Source organism: Adiantum capillus-veneris, chromosome 11 (genome assembly GCF_014529385.1).
Source record: "Adiantum capillus-veneris isolate H3 chromosome 11, ASM1452938v2, whole genome shotgun sequence".
Taxonomy (NCBI): Eukaryota; Viridiplantae; Streptophyta; class Polypodiopsida; order Polypodiales; family Pteridaceae; genus Adiantum; species Adiantum capillus-veneris.
In genome coordinates this window covers 105624073-105641978 of record NC_140941.1, presented here as the reverse complement: position 1 = coordinate 105641978, position 17906 = coordinate 105624073, and the positions used below count along the sequence as shown (strand labels likewise).

The 17906-nt window shown below is 44.0% G+C and overlaps 1 protein-coding gene across 1 annotated transcript in view; it reads left to right on the top strand.

Moving 5' to 3' along the window:
• Nucleotides 1-16971, top strand: part of LOC147447782 (uncharacterized) — a 71652-nt gene extending 54681 nt beyond the window's left edge. Inside the window, exons 8-10 of the mRNA XM_086523498.1 lie at nucleotides 14666-14759; nucleotides 14848-14917; nucleotides 15311-16971. Coding sequence (XP_086379624.1) covers nucleotides 14666-14759; nucleotides 14848-14917; nucleotides 15311-16371 — 1225 coding nt within the window. The 3' untranslated portion in view covers nucleotides 16372-16971. The remainder of the gene's footprint in view (nucleotides 1-14665; nucleotides 14760-14847; nucleotides 14918-15310) is intronic.
• The last annotated feature ends 935 nt before the right edge of the window (nucleotides 16972-17906 follow it).

Below are 17906 nucleotides of genomic sequence, written 5' to 3'. Positions count from 1 at the left end.
CATCTCCTAAAATTTAGGGAACTGCTATTTTGGGACCTGAAAATGTCTTCGCGTCATTACGTGCAGTTTGACATGGGGATCATTTTGTTACTCTGTGGCCAAGTCAACAGAGGCTGCAGGTGAGATATTTTTAGACCCGAGGGTCTAAAGCGGGAAAATGCACAAATGAGTGACACTTGGCACTCTGAGGCCAGTTTACTACTTATAGAGAAGGCAAAAACGTGATTTATAGCTGGGAGGCTCATTTTGCAAGTCTCTGTCACAGGTTAAGAGCTATGGAGTGCTTGCTTTCCCTCTTATGCACAGTGCGGTGCCAGGAGTGATGCCCTGCACGCTACGCACTGCCCTCTCTCTCCCCTTTGGCAGTATGTTATGCCCCTCTAGTGGGCTCTTCATTTGACCAATGTACAGTTGTGTGGGTTCATGCGCGATTGCCGAGGCAAGAGCCTCTTGCACAGGTACTGGATTAGCTAGCGGCTAATCCCCCCGCAGGTACAGGTGAATTCGGAGAGGTTTCACGCCAGAAATCTCGTCCAATTCAAAGGGCAAGTAGCCCTACAGGTGCGGGAGCTCGAGGACTTGCTAGGGATGCGACCGGCACGCGAAACGGAGCCCGAAACAGTAAATTACAGCCTGCTGTGTATTTTTGCAGGTTTAGGGTTTTGGCCCTAAACGGACCCTAATACCCCCAGGAGGTTCGGGGACGCAAGGGGACCGCTGTACAGGCGATCTGGCGCATTTTCAGGGCTGAAAACAGAGAATTCAGCGTGCTGCAGATTCTCGCCAGGTTTTGCAAAGTGCCCGTATGCGTCGGGAAAGTCAGTCAATGCGTGGGAATACTGACCGTGAAGGGTTCTAGTACAGTTATGCTGCCGAAATCAGGCTGGAACAGTGGAAATTCAGCCGAGTTTGTGCGGGGCAGCTTGTAGGGAACCACAGCGTTTATTCCCTCTTTTGAACAATAAAGAAATACCGAAAGGGGCGCCTAAGTTAGGGGCCAATCTGGTGTCCGTCTACTCATACAGGTGCAATCTAGCAGCCTGTATCCCTCTCCCCTTTGTTGTGTCTTGAAAGTACAGGTAAAATAGACGACTAATAATGGGTGAAAGCTAAATCAAGGTTTAAAGTAAAGTCTACCGCCCTTTTTGGATTGAACAGGCCGGTTTCATGGTTCCATTGCCGGGATTTGAACCCGGGTCGTCTGGGTGAAAGCCAGATATCCTTATCATCATGAACTTGATGATATGAGAGAACAGTATGCAAATGATGAAGATTTTGCAAGGGTCTTCGAGCAACTAATGGATGGACAACGTCATGAACACTATCTTCTTAAAGACGGGTTCATGATGATGCATGGCAGATTGTGTGTCACAAAGCCATTGCGACGCAAAGTTATGGAAGAGAGTCATGTCCCACCGTATGCAGGGCATCGTGGTATTGATGCTACAGTTAAAGCGGTAGAGACATTCTTCTATTGGCCTACATTGAGAAGGGATGTGGATGCCTTTGTGCGAGAATGCCTAATATGCCAAAAGGTCAAGTTTGACAGGCAAAAGGCACCAGGGTTATTGCAACCACTACCTATTCCAGATAAACCATGGGAAAGTATTGCTATGGATTTTATCTTTGATCTTCCAAGAACGCAGACAGGAAATGATGGTATTTGGACCATTATTTGCAGATTCAGCAAACAGGCTCATTTTATTCCTGTCAGGAAGAAGATAAAGCCAGATCAGATGGCACGCTTGTTTATGAGCAATATTTTCAAGTATCATGGCATGCCACAGTCGATTATTAGCGACCGTGATCCACGCATGACTAGTTTGTTCTGGAGAGGCTTGTTTGAGAATATGGGTACCACGCTCAAATTCTCTTCGTCATTTCATCCTCAAACAGATGGGCAGTCAGAAGAGGCAAATTCTACTGTCCTAGATCTGCTGAAGTGCTATGTGTCAGAGCATAAAGGAAAGTGGGAGCAGTATTTGCCATTGGTGGAGTATGCATACAATAATACAGTGCATTCATCAACTGGCAAGGCACCTTTTGAGATAGTTGAAGGTGGCAAGAAAGTTCCTCCCATACTGCATACAAAGGACAAGATATTTGAAGCAGATAAGTATGTTCAAGACATGGATGAAATGTACAAGAAGGTCAAAGTGGCCTTAGAAAGGACTCAGGCAAAGCAAAAGAAAGCAGCTGATCGTCACCGTCGTGAAGTGGTATATTCACTTGGTGATTGGGTGCTTCTACGGTTTGAAAAGGCAAGGTTAAAGAAGATGAAGGGCAAGGAAAGACTGTTTCCAAAGCTCAGCATGCGTTACTATGGGCCTTTTCAAGTGTGCGACATAATCAGTGATGTTGCATATAGGCTGAAATTGCCTGACAGTTGGAAGATTCACAATGCGTTTCATGTGAGTCTTCTCAGACCCTATGTGGGTGATGTGCCAGAAGCTATTCCAGCTGAAGATCAGCCGGAAGTCGAGGAACTTGACGAGATCTTGGTCCCTGAACAGATTTTGGCACACAAAGAAAGGAAAGTGAAAGGCAAGGTTACTAGGCGTTACTTGGTAAAGTTCAGAAACTATCCACCAATGGATGCTAAGTGGATGGAAGAAGGTGAACTTGCAGAGTCACCAACTGTGTTATCACTTTACCTGGAAGCCTTCGATTTGCAACCTACCTTGACCCCTTGAGTTTCAAAGCTAAATGGATTGTCAGTGTGACAATGGCTTTTGAAACAAATGATGTACATGGTATTTAAAGTGAGCTCAAATGAAATACCTGTTACATGAATGTTAGAGCTGTACAGATTGTCAGTTTGGCAATTGCTCTTATGGAATGTCCAAAAGTTTGGTTAGTGCTATAGAAGTGAGTATTTCTTGTCAGTCTGTCAAGGATACAGTGATTGCTTCTATTAAAGAGTACATGTGTAACTGCATTCTTAAACTGTCGGTTTGGGTATGCTCGAAAGTGTTACGGGATCCAACGTGTACTATAAGACAGTGGCAAAATGTGCAGCTACCATTTTGTCATTGGAAAGTTAGTGACTCAAAACAATGGCAGAGTGCGAAGCTACCACTATGTCATTGGGACAGGGTTCACACGCAGGCAATACATGAGTCGACGAGGTGTTGAATACACCAGGGTTGACAATGAGCATGTATGTGTCGTATATGTGTCGACAGGTGTTGAATACATCAGTGTTGACAGTAAGCATGGACGACATAGATGCAAACGAGGACGTTTGAGATTTCAAGAGGGGGGTATGTCACCAGCGTGTGACTACTATCTATCCTTTTTGTTGATTTCTTTCTTATTATCTATTTACTTTCACTTTTTGGAAACACCCCTCGGGAAATCTAACTGCCCTGCATTGCATAGCTAGTGTGGAACTGTCCAGAGGGAGTCCAGGCCTGAGGGCAAGAGAGCACTAAGGTTGGACAAGGACTATGGTTAGCCAAGTGGGGTCATTGACTAGCCAAAGTGGAATCCTTTGCTACAGAGGCTACATTTCAGTTTTGGATGTGGCCACAGTGTACAAAGAGGGTCGGATGACCTAGAAAGATATAATGGCAGCATCTCCTAAAATTTAGGGAACTGCTATTTTGGGACCTGAAAATGTCTTCGCGTCATTACGTGCAGTTTGACATGGGGATCATTTTCTTACTCTGTGGCCAAGTCAACAGAGGCTGCAGGTGAGATATTTTTAGACCCGAGGGTCTAAAGCGGGAAAATGCACAAATGAGTGACACTTGGCACTCTGAGGCCAGTTTACTACTTATAGAGAAGGCAAAAACGTGATTTATAGCTGGGAGGCTCATTTTGCAAGTCTCTGTCACAGGTTAAGAGCTATGGAGTGCTTGCTTTCCCTCTTATGCACAGTGCGGTGCCAGGAGTGATGCCCTGCACGCTACGCACTGCCCTCTCTCTCCCCTTTGGCAGTATGTTATGCCCCTCTAGTGGGCTCTTCATTTGACCAATGTACAGTTGTGTGGGTTCATGCGCGATTGCCGAGGCAAGAGCCTCTTGCACAGGTACTGGATTAGCTAGCGGCTAATCCCCCCGCAGGTACAGGTGAATTCGGAGAGGTTTCACGCCAGAAATCTCGTCCAATTCAAAGGGCAAGTAGCCCTACAGGTGCGGGAGCTCGAGGACTTGCTAGGGATGCGACCGGCACGCGAAACGGAGCCCGAAACAGTAAATTACAGCCTGCTGTGTATTTTTGCAGGTTTAGGGTTTTGGCCCTAAACGGACCCTAATACCCCCAGGAGGTTCGGGGACGCAAGGGGACCGCTGTACAGGCGATCTGGCGCATTTTCAGGGCTGAAAACAGAGAATTCAGCGTGCTGCAGATTCTCGCCAGGTTTTGCAAAGTGCCCGTATGCGTCGGGAAAGTCAGTCAATGCGTGGGAATACTGACCGTGAAGGGTTCTAGTACAGTTATGCTGCCGAAATCAGGCTGGAACAGTGGAAATTCAGCCGAGTTTGTGCGGGGCAGCTTGTAGGGAACCACAGCGTTTATTCCCTCTTTTGAACAATAAAGAAATACCGAAAGGGGCGCCTAAGTTAGGGGCCAATCTGGTGTCCGTCTACTCATACAGGTGCAATCTAGCAGCCTGTATCCCTCTCCCCTTTGTTGTGTCTTGAAAGTACAGGTAAAATAGACGACTAATAATGGGTGAAAGCTAAATCAAGGTTTAAAGTAAAGTCTACCGCCCTTTTTGGATTGAACAGGCCGGTTTCCCCAGAATTGGCTTCAAAGTTGGGAATCAGACCTGAAGAGATGGGGTATACAGCAGAGGCAGGTTTGGCATGTCCTGGCCATACAGAGGCTGTGACACCCATCATTGGAAAGTTGCGTCTACATATCCAGTCCTATGTAGATGCTGAAGAATTTTACATCATGCCACTGGACGGATGTGATGTGTTGTTAGGTATTCCTTGGTTATTTCGTGTACAGGGAATCATGGATGCCTACAACAAAAAGATCACTGTACAGAGCAGGGGAAAGACTCACATTCTGGATGTAAAGCTTAAAGGGGAGTCTATTCCTACTGTATCAGCTTCTGCTATTACTTCTGTAATGAAAAAGCATCTTTCTGCGTACTTGGTTTTTGCACGTGAAGTGTCAGATTGTGATGAATCAAATTTATCTGTGCTAGATAAAGAAAGGTCAATGTTTTTACAACAGTATAGTGACTGTTTTTCCGATTCATTACCGTCTCAATTACCGCCAGAGAGACCCGAGGACCATGCGATAGATTTGGTGCCAGGCTGTAGCCCACCAAATAAGCCTCCGTACAGGGTTAGTGCGGCTCAGCAGAAAGAGATAATGGGCCAAGTACAGGAGTTGTTAGAAAAGGGGCTGATTCAGCCCAGTTCATCTCCATTCTGTTCTCCAGTGTTGTTGGTGCAGAAAAAGGATGGCTCATGGCGTATGTGCATCGACTACCGTGCACTGAACAAGAATACCATCAAGAATAGGTTTCCTATACCTAGAATTGATGATATTATGGACAAATTAGAAGGAGCAGCTATGTTTAGCAGGATAGATCTAAAGAGTGGGTATCATCAGATCCGCATTAGATCAGAGGATGTGCACAAGACTGCTTTTAGAACAACGTTTGGCCTTTACGAATTTTTAGTGATGCCCTTTGGTCTCACAAATGCTCCTGCTACGTTTAATAGGATGATGGACAGAATTTTCCGTCCACACCAGCAGTTTGTTGGTACGTTCTTTGATGACATGATAGTCTATTCAAAGAATGAAGAGGAGCATAGGCATCACTTGGCCATTGTGTTCAAAGAGCTACGCAGTCATAGGTTGCTCATCAATGCAAAGAAAAGTGAGTTTTTTCTGGAAGAGATTCACTTTCTGGGACACATTGTCTCAAAGGACGGTGTCAGAATGGATCCTGCAAAAGTTGAAGCGATCAAGTCATGGCCAAATTTGAAGACGGTGCATGATGTCCGAAGCTTTTTGGGACTATGCTCCTATTACAGAAGGTTTATTCGAAATTTCGCTGAGATTGCTTCACCTTTACATGCTCTTCAAAAGAAGGCAGTCACCTTCAGATGGACACAGAAAGAGATTTCAGCTTTTAATCTCTTAAAGGAAAAGATGACTTCAGATCCAGTCATTGTGTTGCCAGATCTTAGGAAGTCATTTGTGGTCCAGTGTGATGCCTGCGGTAGTAGCATTGGTGCTGTGCTAATGCAAGATGGCAGGGTAGTAGCCTATGAGAGCAGAATTTTGCAAGGGCCAGAGATGACCATGCAGGTCTATGAGAAAGAGTTACTGGCTGTGATTCATGCGCTCTTAAGTTGGAAACACTACCTGCTAGGTGCAGATTTCGTTGTCCAAACGGATCATCAGACCTTGCGATACTTCTTGACACAGACAAAGTTATCTGAGAAGCATATGCGATGGGCAAATATCTTGTCCATGTTCCATTTTCAGATTGTGCATGTGGAAGGCAAGAAGAACGTTGTGGCTGATGCCTTGTCAAGAAAGCCACAAATTTCAGCTGTGTCGATTCCTTATCATCATGAACTTGATGATATGAGAGAACAGTATGCAAATGATGAAGATTTTGCAAGGGTCTTCGAGCAACTAATGGATGGACAACGTCATGAACACTATCTTCTTAAAGACGGGTTCATGATGATGCATGGCAGATTGTGTGTCACAAAGCCATTGCGACGCAAAGTTATGGAAGAGAGTCATGTCCCACCGTATGCAGGGCATCGTGGTATTGATGCTACAGTTAAAGCGGTAGAGACATTCTTCTATTGGCCTACATTGAGAAGGGATGTGGATGCCTTTGTGCGAGAATGCCTAATATGCCAAAAGGTCAAGTTTGACAGGCAAAAGGCACCAGGGTTATTGCAACCACTACCTATTCCAGATAAACCATGGGAAAGTATTGCTATGGATTTTATCTTTGATCTTCCAAGAACGCAGACAGGAAATGATGGTATTTGGACCATTATTTGCAGATTCAGCAAACAGGCTCATTTTATTCCTGTCAGGAAGAAGATAAAGCCAGATCAGATGGCACGCTTGTTTATGAGCAATATTTTCAAGTATCATGGCATGCCACAGTCGATTATTAGCGACCGTGATCCACGCATGACTAGTTTGTTCTGGAGAGGCTTGTTTGAGAATATGGGTACCACGCTCAAATTCTCTTCGTCATTTCATCCTCAAACAGATGGGCAGTCAGAAGAGGCAAATTCTACTGTCCTAGATCTGCTGAAGTGCTATGTGTCAGAGCATAAAGGAAAGTGGGAGCAGTATTTGCCATTGGTGGAGTATGCATACAATAATACAGTGCATTCATCAACTGGCAAGGCACCTTTTGAGATAGTTGAAGGTGGCAAGAAAGTTCCTCCCATACTGCATACAAAGGACAAGATATTTGAAGCAGATAAGTATGTTCAAGACATGGATGAAATGTACAAGAAGGTCAAAGTGGCCTTAGAAAGGACTCAGGCAAAGCAAAAGAAAGCAGCTGATCGTCACCGTCGTGAAGTGGTATATTCACTTGGTGATTGGGTGCTTCTACGGTTTGAAAAGGCAAGGTTAAAGAAGATGAAGGGCAAGGAAAGACTGTTTCCAAAGCTCAGCATGCGTTACTATGGGCCTTTTCAAGTGTGCGACATAATCAGTGATGTTGCATATAGGCTGAAATTGCCTGACAGTTGGAAGATTCACAATGCGTTTCATGTGAGTCTTCTCAGACCCTATGTGGGTGATGTGCCAGAAGCTATTCCAGCTGAAGATCAGCCGGAAGTCGAGGAACTTGACGAGATCTTGGTCCCTGAACAGATTTTGGCACACAAAGAAAGGAAAGTGAAAGGCAAGGTTACTAGGCGTTACTTGGTAAAGTTCAGAAACTATCCACCAATGGATGCTAAGTGGATGGAAGAAGGTGAACTTGCAGAGTCACCAACTGTGTTATCACTTTACCTGGAAGCCTTCGATTTGCAACCTACCTTGACCCCTTGAGTTTCAAAGCTAAATGGATTGTCAGTGTGACAATGGCTTTTGAAACAAATGATGTACATGGTATTTAAAGTGAGCTCAAATGAAATACCTGTTACATGAATGTTAGAGCTGTACAGATTGTCAGTTTGGCAATTGCTCTTATGGAATGTCCAAAAGTTTGGTTAGTGCTATAGAAGTGAGTATTTCTTGTCAGTCTGTCAAGGATACAGTGATTGCTTCTATTAAAGAGTACATGTGTAACTGCATTCTTAAACTGTCGGTTTGGGTATGCTCGAAAGTGTTACGGGATCCAACGTGTACTATAAGACAGTGGCAAAATGTGCAGCTACCATTTTGTCATTGGAAAGTTAGTGACTCAAAACAATGGCAGAGTGCGAAGCTACCACTATGTCATTGGGACAGGGTTCACACGCAGGCAATACATGAGTCGACGAGGTGTTGAATACACCAGGGTTGACAATGAGCATGTATGTGTCGTATATGTGTCGACAGGTGTTGAATACATCAGTGTTGACAGTAAGCATGGACGACATAGATGCAAACGAGGACGTTTGAGATTTCAAGAGGGGGGTATGTCACCAGCGTGTGACTACTATCTATCCTTTTTGTTGATTTCTTTCTTATTATCTATTTACTTTCACTTTTTGGAAACACCCCTCGGGAAATCTAACTGCCCTGCATTGCATAGCTAGTGTGGAACTGTCCAGAGGGAGTCCAGGCCTGAGGGCAAGAGAGCACTAAGGTTGGACAAGGACTATGGTTAGCCAAGTGGGGTCATTGACTAGCCAAAGTGGAATCCTTTGCTACAGAGGCTACATTTCAGTTTTGGATGTGGCCACAGTGTACAAAGAGGGTCGGATGACCTAGAAAGATATAATGGCAGCATCTCCTAAAATTTAGGGAACTGCTATTTTGGGACCTGAAAATGTCTTCGCGTCATTACGTGCAGTTTGACATGGGGATCATTTTGTTACTCTGTGGCCAAGTCAACAGAGGCTGCAGGTGAGATATTTTTAGACCCGAGGGTCTAAAGCGGGAAAATGCACAAATGAGTGACACTTGGCACTCTGAGGCCAGTTTACTACTTATAGAGAAGGCAAAAACGTGATTTATAGCTGGGAGGCTCATTTTGCAAGTCTCTGTCACAGGTTAAGAGCTATGGAGTGCTTGCTTTCCCTCTTATGCACAGTGCGGTGCCAGGAGTGATGCCCTGCACGCTACGCACTGCCCTCTCTCTCCCCTTTGGCAGTATGTTATGCCCCTCTAGTGGGCTCTTCATTTGACCAATGTACAGTTGTGTGGGTTCATGCGCGATTGCCGAGGCAAGAGCCTCTTGCACAGGTACTGGATTAGCTAGCGGCTAATCCCCCCGCAGGTACAGGTGAATTCGGAGAGGTTTCACGCCAGAAATCTCGTCCAATTCAAAGGGCAAGTAGCCCTACAGGTGCGGGAGCTCGAGGACTTGCTAGGGATGCGACCGGCACGCGAAACGGAGCCCGAAACAGTAAATTACAGCCTGCTGTGTATTTTTGCAGGTTTAGGGTTTTGGCCCTAAACGGACCCTAATACCCCCAGGAGGTTCGGGGACGCAAGGGGACCGCTGTACAGGCGATCTGGCGCATTTTCAGGGCTGAAAACAGAGAATTCAGCGTGCTGCAGATTCTCGCCAGGTTTTGCAAAGTGCCCGTATGCGTCGGGAAAGTCAGTCAATGCGTGGGAATACTGACCGTGAAGGGTTCTAGTACAGTTATGCTGCCGAAATCAGGCTGGAACAGTGGAAATTCAGCCGAGTTTGTGCGGGGCAGCTTGTAGGGAACCACAGCGTTTATTCCCTCTTTTGAACAATAAAGAAATACCGAAAGGGGCGCCTAAGTTAGGGGCCAATCTGGTGTCCGTCTACTCATACAGGTGCAATCTAGCAGCCTGTATCCCTCTCCCCTTTGTTGTGTCTTGAAAGTACAGGTAAAATAGACGACTAATAATGGGTGAAAGCTAAATCAAGGTTTAAAGTAAAGTCTACCGCCCTTTTTGGATTGAACAGGCCGGTTTCACTTGAGCTCGGTATCACGATTTTGTATTCAAAAGGGGAGAGAGGTGAATGAGAGTGGAATCATCGTGCTACATAAGACAAGAGGAGAAGGCAAGCTTTCCATTAAAGCTGTGAACCTGCACCCACTACTTAGACACTGTAATGAGTTAAAATCAGTCCTCTCTTGCTACATATCCATTTGGGGAAATTATGGTCGATTGTCGAGGCAAGAGCCTATTGCACAGGTATCGGATTAGCTAATTGCTAATCCAAAGCAGGTACTAGTTGATTTAGAGAGATTTCTCGCGAGAAATCTCATATAAATCGAAGGGCAAGTAGTCCTATAGGTGCAGGAACTCAAGGGCCTACCTACAGGTGCGTTCAACACGCAAAACGGAGCTCAAGCTGTAATTTTTTGTAGGTTTAGGGTTTTGACGCTTTTTGATGCCCAAGGTCCCAGGAGCTTTGGGGAAGCTAGGGAACTGCCAAATAGGTGTCCTGGCGCATTTTAGAGGCTAAAAACAGAGAATTCAGCGTGCTGTATTTTCTTGCCAGGTTTATAGAAGTGCTCTAATGCGCATGGAAGTTCACGTATCACATGGAGATTTTGTCTGTGAAGCCTTCTATTGCGTTATGTTACCAAAATTGGGCTAGGTAGAGAATTTTCAGCACAATAGGAGTGGGACAACTTGAAGAAGATTATAGGTTCTTCTCCAGTTTAATTGAAATAAAGAAATACCGAAAGGGGCGCCAACATGGTGTTACTGTCTACTTGGGAGCACTCTAGCTTCTAAGTTGTAAACTGTTTAAAGTGGCGAATTCCAATCACAAGTTTATTCGTGAAATTACTTTGTGACATAAAGTACAAGTAGAGTTAAACAACGTATAGATTGGGTGAAAGCCAAAGTTTATTGCCCTTTAGAAAGGCTACAGGCTCGTCTCACATATGGCCTTTGTAATGCATCCATAAATTAAAGACGATGATTCAAATGTTAAATTGTTTCATGCTTTTCTTTCTCTAGCAAGCATATGAGAGTGGCCAAAAGTATTATCGAGAGGCGATGGATCATTACTAAAATCTCGTACCAAAAAAGTATTGTGGGATTAAGGATAACACATAAGATTTGAGCTCTTTGCATAGAAGTTGTAAATTCTAGCAAATTCATAGATCTCACCTTGATTGAGACGTGTGGTTTTGTGTGCATCCACAAATCAAAAGACTATGCTACATATGTGAAATTGTTCCATTTCTCTTTCTACAGTGAGCGTATCAGAGTGGCTAGAAGTATCATAAACAAGCAATGGAGCATTATTAAAATCTCCTGGCAAAAAGTATTGTGCAATCGAGGATAATGGATAAGATCTTTCCCAAGCTCTGCTCTAGAAGCAATATAAGTATAAATTATGTCAAATCCATAGATCTCACCTTGAATGAGACATCGTATTACTATCCATCGATCCATCGCATCATTTAAAGCAACAATAGGATTCAAATTATGTCTCACTAATATTGCAAGTCCGGAATACCTCGAACATCCGGCATACATTGTTTTAAACCTTGCAAAGTGAAAAGATTGACCAACAAATTGATGTAGGTTATGCTGTCGTAAAATAACTATATTATCATGGTTGTAGAAACCTCGCACATTATATGTCATGCCCTTTAGAGGACGACAAGAGGATATATAAGCCCATGGGCTCTTCACTATTCAGTGCCACATTTCCAGAAGAAGAGGGCTCGAAATGAGCATCCATGAGAGCGCATCATTATCAAGAGCATGTTTATATGAGTTTGCAATCACTCTACTCTAAGCTTCAACTAAAGCCTTATTATCAAGTATAATCGCATCTGAGATAGTTGATGGCTTTCCTTCATAAGTAGATTGAAGGAAGTCTCTTAAAATTACAGGTCCTTGAATGCTGAAGGGCTTTTTGGGTTGCTGCCAAGCTTTAGTAGGCTCAACTTAAAGTGATTCGCCTTTACAAGTAACATTTGGATTTGAGGAACCTTGGATTGCTTGCCTTTACCTTTATCAACCCGAGGCTTAAATTGCATAGAAGGTTCACCTTGCTTTATTCTTGGTGATGAGGTTAACTCATCAGTGGGAACACCATAAGCCTCATTGATTTGCTACATAAGCGAAGTGAGAAGTGCCTTTTTATGCCTCCTCTCATAACCAGATCTTGAACAGTTTGCTCGGAGGCACACCCTCCCACATAGAATCCTTTGCCAAGCGACGTGAATTGGCAGATTGCATTCCTATTATTAGTCGCTGCCGCCGTCCACTCTTGTAAGCCTTGGGTCGACATTCGACGGCCCATGAAATACAAACAAGTCCCATTGCAATTTTGGCTCTGTTCTTGCATAGTGGATCTTGTTTAGAGAGACAATATTCCTTCAATGGTGATGGCAACTTGCCAAGTCCATGGAGCATGGGACTGGGTAGGAATTGAACTATACCACTATATAGCATTATCTTTTAGAAATTCCGCGGCACAAGAGATCTTTGATTCTTTTGTGTTGTTCCCCAAGGCATAGATGTTGTCAAACGTTGTAGGAAGGGCAAGGCTTTCTTCCTATCTTTCACTAAAAAAAAGTGAAATTTTTTAATGTGTTTCCCCTATCCTTGATATCTTTTGGTTGATTTGGTGCAACCCAACGATGTGGATAACAATAGGGGAAACCATATGGACTCCAACCATTGTATCCGAGGGAGGTTGGGGAGGTATGGCAACAACGGTGAAGGAGGCGGTTGCACTGGGTGCACTTTAAAAGATTGAACCAAACTCCCTCGATTGGAATCGAAGACTTAGCAAATTGTTGATTAGAAGTCCTTGTGCTTTTTGGTGTCGGAGGAGGAGGAACAGCCTGAGGCAACATAGGTGGAAACATGTAATTCAAGTATTGTTGAAAGCTCTGTAGAACTGGAGATTCTATTGAGGATGCTTTGAGAGAATGTCGCGAAGCTCATTGAGGAGAAACTGCAGATAATCCGTGGAATCCAAAAACGCCATCTTGCTTTGTCTGTTCTTTGTAGGATCGATATGCTTTCAAAAAAGCACACGGCTGAAGCTCTGATACCAGTGTAAGGGAACTTGCCATTTGAAAAGAATAGATCGAGTTTCACTCCCAGACTCCAATGGCCCCAAATGATGGTGGCCCTTGCCAAAAACTACTAAGTAAACTTGGTCGGGTGGAGGCTAGAAATATAGATACCAAATGGTCAGTTGAATTTCGAATAATACTTTATATTGCTTCAACATTGTACAGCTCTATGTGTTTGCTTTCCTTCTCCACGTGGAAGAATGCTATAGGGAGGGCCCACAACATTTATTTGAATGCCCTAGACCATCCAAAAGCAATTTACATGGAAGGCAGAATTTCTAAAAGCATAGGGTCCAAAAGCAAGCGCCGAGAGGGCTGTTTGTACAGCATGCCACGTCACCAACTTCTACACAAATTTGTGTAGTTGAGTGGGTTTGCTTTATTTTCAAGGGTGTAGGCCCCTAGGCTGGTTCCATAAGTTGTTAGTGGTTAGGATTTAAAAATCCTAACCGAATTTATTATTTGGGCCACTCGGCGATATGTGCAAGTTGGTAAATCATCCTTCTTTGGCTTTTGCTAGGGTTTAGGCCCCTCGGCCAGGGTCTCAAGGTTAGGCTCAAGGAACCCTAACCCTCTGGGTCTTCAATGGCTTGACACATCAGCCGTTTGTGAAGAGCATTCCACTCCCATTGGAGAAATTGAAAGAACTAACAAAGATTCAAACGGAAGCAAACCTCCTTCTGAGGAATCGGGAACAACGGAAAGTTTCCGTGAGGGGATCTCGACGAAGCGGAGTACAAGTGTCAACTTCCAAGTTCATACATGTGCCAAATGAATGATCAAGTACTCCGAGGACTTGAACATTTGAGTAGGCCTCTGATAAGTAATTACACGGTTGTTAATTGAACAGGCCCTTAGTAGAAACCATGGTTAAAACTCAGAATGCAGACATTTGTACTTTTATATGGTCAAGTGTGTGCGCACGTGGTGTGTGTGTTTGTTTTTGGGTTGTATTTTTTTTGGGGGGGGGGAGGGGGGAGTGCATATATTGGTGCCTTGTTCTACAGTGACTACTGAGCATGATGACAAAGGGAGGATGTAGTAAGTCAATATTCTGCAGGATGGAGCTGATGGTTATATTGTCTTGGAGTGACACCACGAGTCTGTATCTTGTGCTGTCTTTAGAGATGAATCTAGGTTCTTGGATTGATCTAGAAATATTTAAAATATTTCTAAGTAATTGGACTGCCAGCATGCTCTAATTATGTTAATTGCAAATGCTTAAACTTTGATGTGACTAGCAATATTTTATCTGCCAGTGTTGCTGATGTGTCTGTCATAGCAACTTTTCGCCGTTTTGAATGAAACCGGTATATTTCGTGACAAGTAGCACGACGTTATATTGGATTTGGAAACCAACTTTGATTTTGCAGGACTCTGATTAAATGTGGATTAGGGATTGAACTTTGTTATAAGTTAAATTTGTGGGTTAAGCTACTATGTGTTCAGTGACATTGGAAGTGAATGATATCAGTAAAAATTAGGAGACTGATTGGTTAATTCTGTACTGGTTATTTAGGTTTGTAGCAGCTGCCAAGCAGCTTACACGGACCTTAGAGGCACCCACAGTGAATGACCTTGGCTACACAAAAAGATATGTTCGATGTCTTCAGGTTAGTTCTGAACTAACTTTGTATCTTCTGATTTGTACTTTGCAGTGAAATGTGGGTTGTTTTTGAATCACGAAATTTTGACTTACAGATTTCAGAAGTTGTAAATAGTATGAAGGACCTTATTGACTTCAGTAGAGAAAAGAGAATCGGACCTATAGGTAAGAACTTTCTACTGAAGTGCGAATGAATATGGCTTGCAGTTATGTCTTTTAAATGATGTGTTTGCGAGTTATGAATTGGTTTGATAGCTGATGGAGCTCTTTGATTGGGATTGATGGATGTTTGAGAAACGTTGAAACAGTTATAATACATTCTGGATCTCTGCCATTGTTGCTATTTCCTTCATAATTGAAATTGAGCTTTTGCTCAAGTTGTCTGGTTCTATAAATGGAAAAACGCGTGCTGCAGCAATTTGTGCTTCGTTATAATTTAAGTTGCATTTAAGATCAGCTTTGTTCCTTGGTATCCAGTGTGAATATATCTAGATTTTTACAAGTCTCTGGTTGTTCTAATGGGTATGAAACTAATCATGCTGGTAATTCGACTTGCAGCCAGTCTGTTAAACTTCCCTCGTAGAACTGGAGCTATGGGGTCATTCTCTGGCGATGCATTGCGGCAACAGGAGCATACAGCACCACCCCAGGCTCTTGCAACAGAGCAGACAATGGCCTCAATCACAAGCACAGGGAATAGCAACCTAACAGGCCCCATAAATACAGTGGGACATGCAGGGAACTCGAGAAGCTCTTTGCCGAGTCTTCTCCATCAAAATGCTGTCACTCCTTTGCAGAATTCAATGCAAATGAATGGTGCTAGCCCGAGTATCAATACCTCATCAAATGAAGTAGCCACAAGCTCTCTAAGTTCTTCACAGCGGACATACTTGAACTCCTTGCAAAAGTGTCATCCGTCTCTTTCAGTCGGTGGCGGGGGTGGTGGTCAACCAACCCCCTTAAATACATTTTCCCATGTTGCTCAGCAGAACTCTTTGAGCTCTGCTGTAAACTTGCTACAGCAATCGTCGGGCCAGTTTTTGCAAGGGAACCCTCAAGAAAGGGAAAATGTAGCTCATCAAATTCAAGATCTGATGATGACATCTCAGTTAAGGGCTGGAACATCACACCACCAGCAACAGCAAGAAGTGCTTGGAGGGGTGGCAAATGCGAAATTGAATGCAGGTGTGAATGCGAGCATGGTTTCTGGGGCAGGAAGTTTATTGGTTAGTGCAAACGGGCTCGGCAACTCCAACACCATGAGTGAAGCTTTAGGAGGCGGTGATGGTCCTGGGATGGGTAGTGCTGTGAGTGATAGCGACAGTGGTAATTTAGGAGGCGTGACCAGCAGTTTCAGCGATGGTCTCATGAATACAAGTTTCCTGTCTGGTAATGGTAACAACATGATGAGCCTGGGATCAAGTTTATCTGTCAATAACACAGAGAACATGATTGCCAATGGTGCCATGCACGGCTCCTCTGCTATTGCCGAGGATCAAAGCCTCTCACTTCAGGACCCGAATCAAAGTTTCTTGAATGATTATGGTGGTAACGATATACTAAGTAGTCTTGGCAATCCTGCCTTCAGTAGCCTTCCATATAGCTGGAAGTCTCCATAACTCCCATTGTGATGGTCTCAAGTTCTTGCAAGACTTAAGAGGTCAGCAAAGTGTGCCTCGGTGTGACCCTTCGAGAACTCCTTGTACCACTGAAAAGAGCTGACAAATGTGCCACGCACGCAATCCGTGCAGGTGGAACTGTTTATACTGTACCACAGAGAGGAGCTGGGATTGGCCAAAGAGACTCCATATGTGTCCAATCAGGTGCTGCGGCGATGCGCTGAGGTGGTGTATGACTAATGTTCTGCATCTTCTTGTGCTGTGGTAGGCTCGTTGTAGAAGTATATTCTACTAACTGCGAGAAAGAACCCTTTTGTGGAGGGGGAGGAAGAGGCTGCATCGGAAGTACATGTAACTTTCCAATGGGTACCCGAGTGTAGGAAAGTTTTGTTCAAGAGCCTTGTGCTGCTCTGTTGAGTACCAACTTGTAAGGTAATTCCCGAGGATGTTGATTTGCGGAAGGACACTGTACAAGTGCAGACCATGCACCATTCATGTTATTGATACAGTGTCCTCAAAGACAGACTATTTGTTGTGCTCCCCCTAAATTCTGTGAAGGGGAAGAGCAGATAATTGAAATGATTATGTATAGTAGTGAAAGGACTGCAATTACGTGGTTGTGATGCACTTGCTTGTGTGATAATTGTGGAAAGAGATGACTAGATATATACGCAGACAATGAGAGATTGTGGTTTGTTGGCACTGCCTTTCGGTAAAAAGGTGTATGTTGAGGGAGTTTCAGCCTGTGTACTCAACGGAAAATGCTTCGAATTTTTCAAGGTTCGATTCATATTTCTCCCTCAATTAATGATCCCCCCCCCCCCCCCCCCCCCACCCCACGCGCGGCCAACTGAATGCGAAAGGCAGTTCTATCGTCTTGTCTCCGGATGCCTTGTTATGTAATGAAAGTGCTGAGAAAGAAATATATGTACATGTGCATGCTGGTTGCATGTGTACCCACCCATGTTCGCACTTCGGGGGAAAGACTTAGGGGATGTATGTATGAATTTTGAAAATGAATAAGTAACGATAAATGTCCGACTTTACATCTATGCATGCACAAAAGCTGCTGAAGATGCCTAGCTTCAGATTCTGGCAGTAATACAGTTTGCTGAGAGTTTTTTTCAAGGAGGAGCTCCAGTCTGTGTGTGTGTGTGTGTGCGCGTGCGTGCGTGTGTGAATGTGTACTCATTAAGTGTCCACAGGACAGGATGCCAAAATAGATATACAAAAAAAAAAAAAAACAACGTGTTGCACATACACCTGTGAAAACGTGAATTCATAGAAATTTAGTTGACAAGGTAGGCATGCACGTAAAGTACATACATGGAGGAAGCATTCTATTACAGGTTACATGGAATCGGCTGCCTAATATAAGGCTGTCTTTTTTTGCCAACAAGTTCACAATTGGTTGCATCTTGCTCTCACAGCAAATTACATACATGGAGGAAGCCATTCATTGTGGTAACTGGTTGTCCATCATAAAATCCATCGTTGGTTTGCTGTCGAAGCTCTCAATTGGTTGCATCATGTCC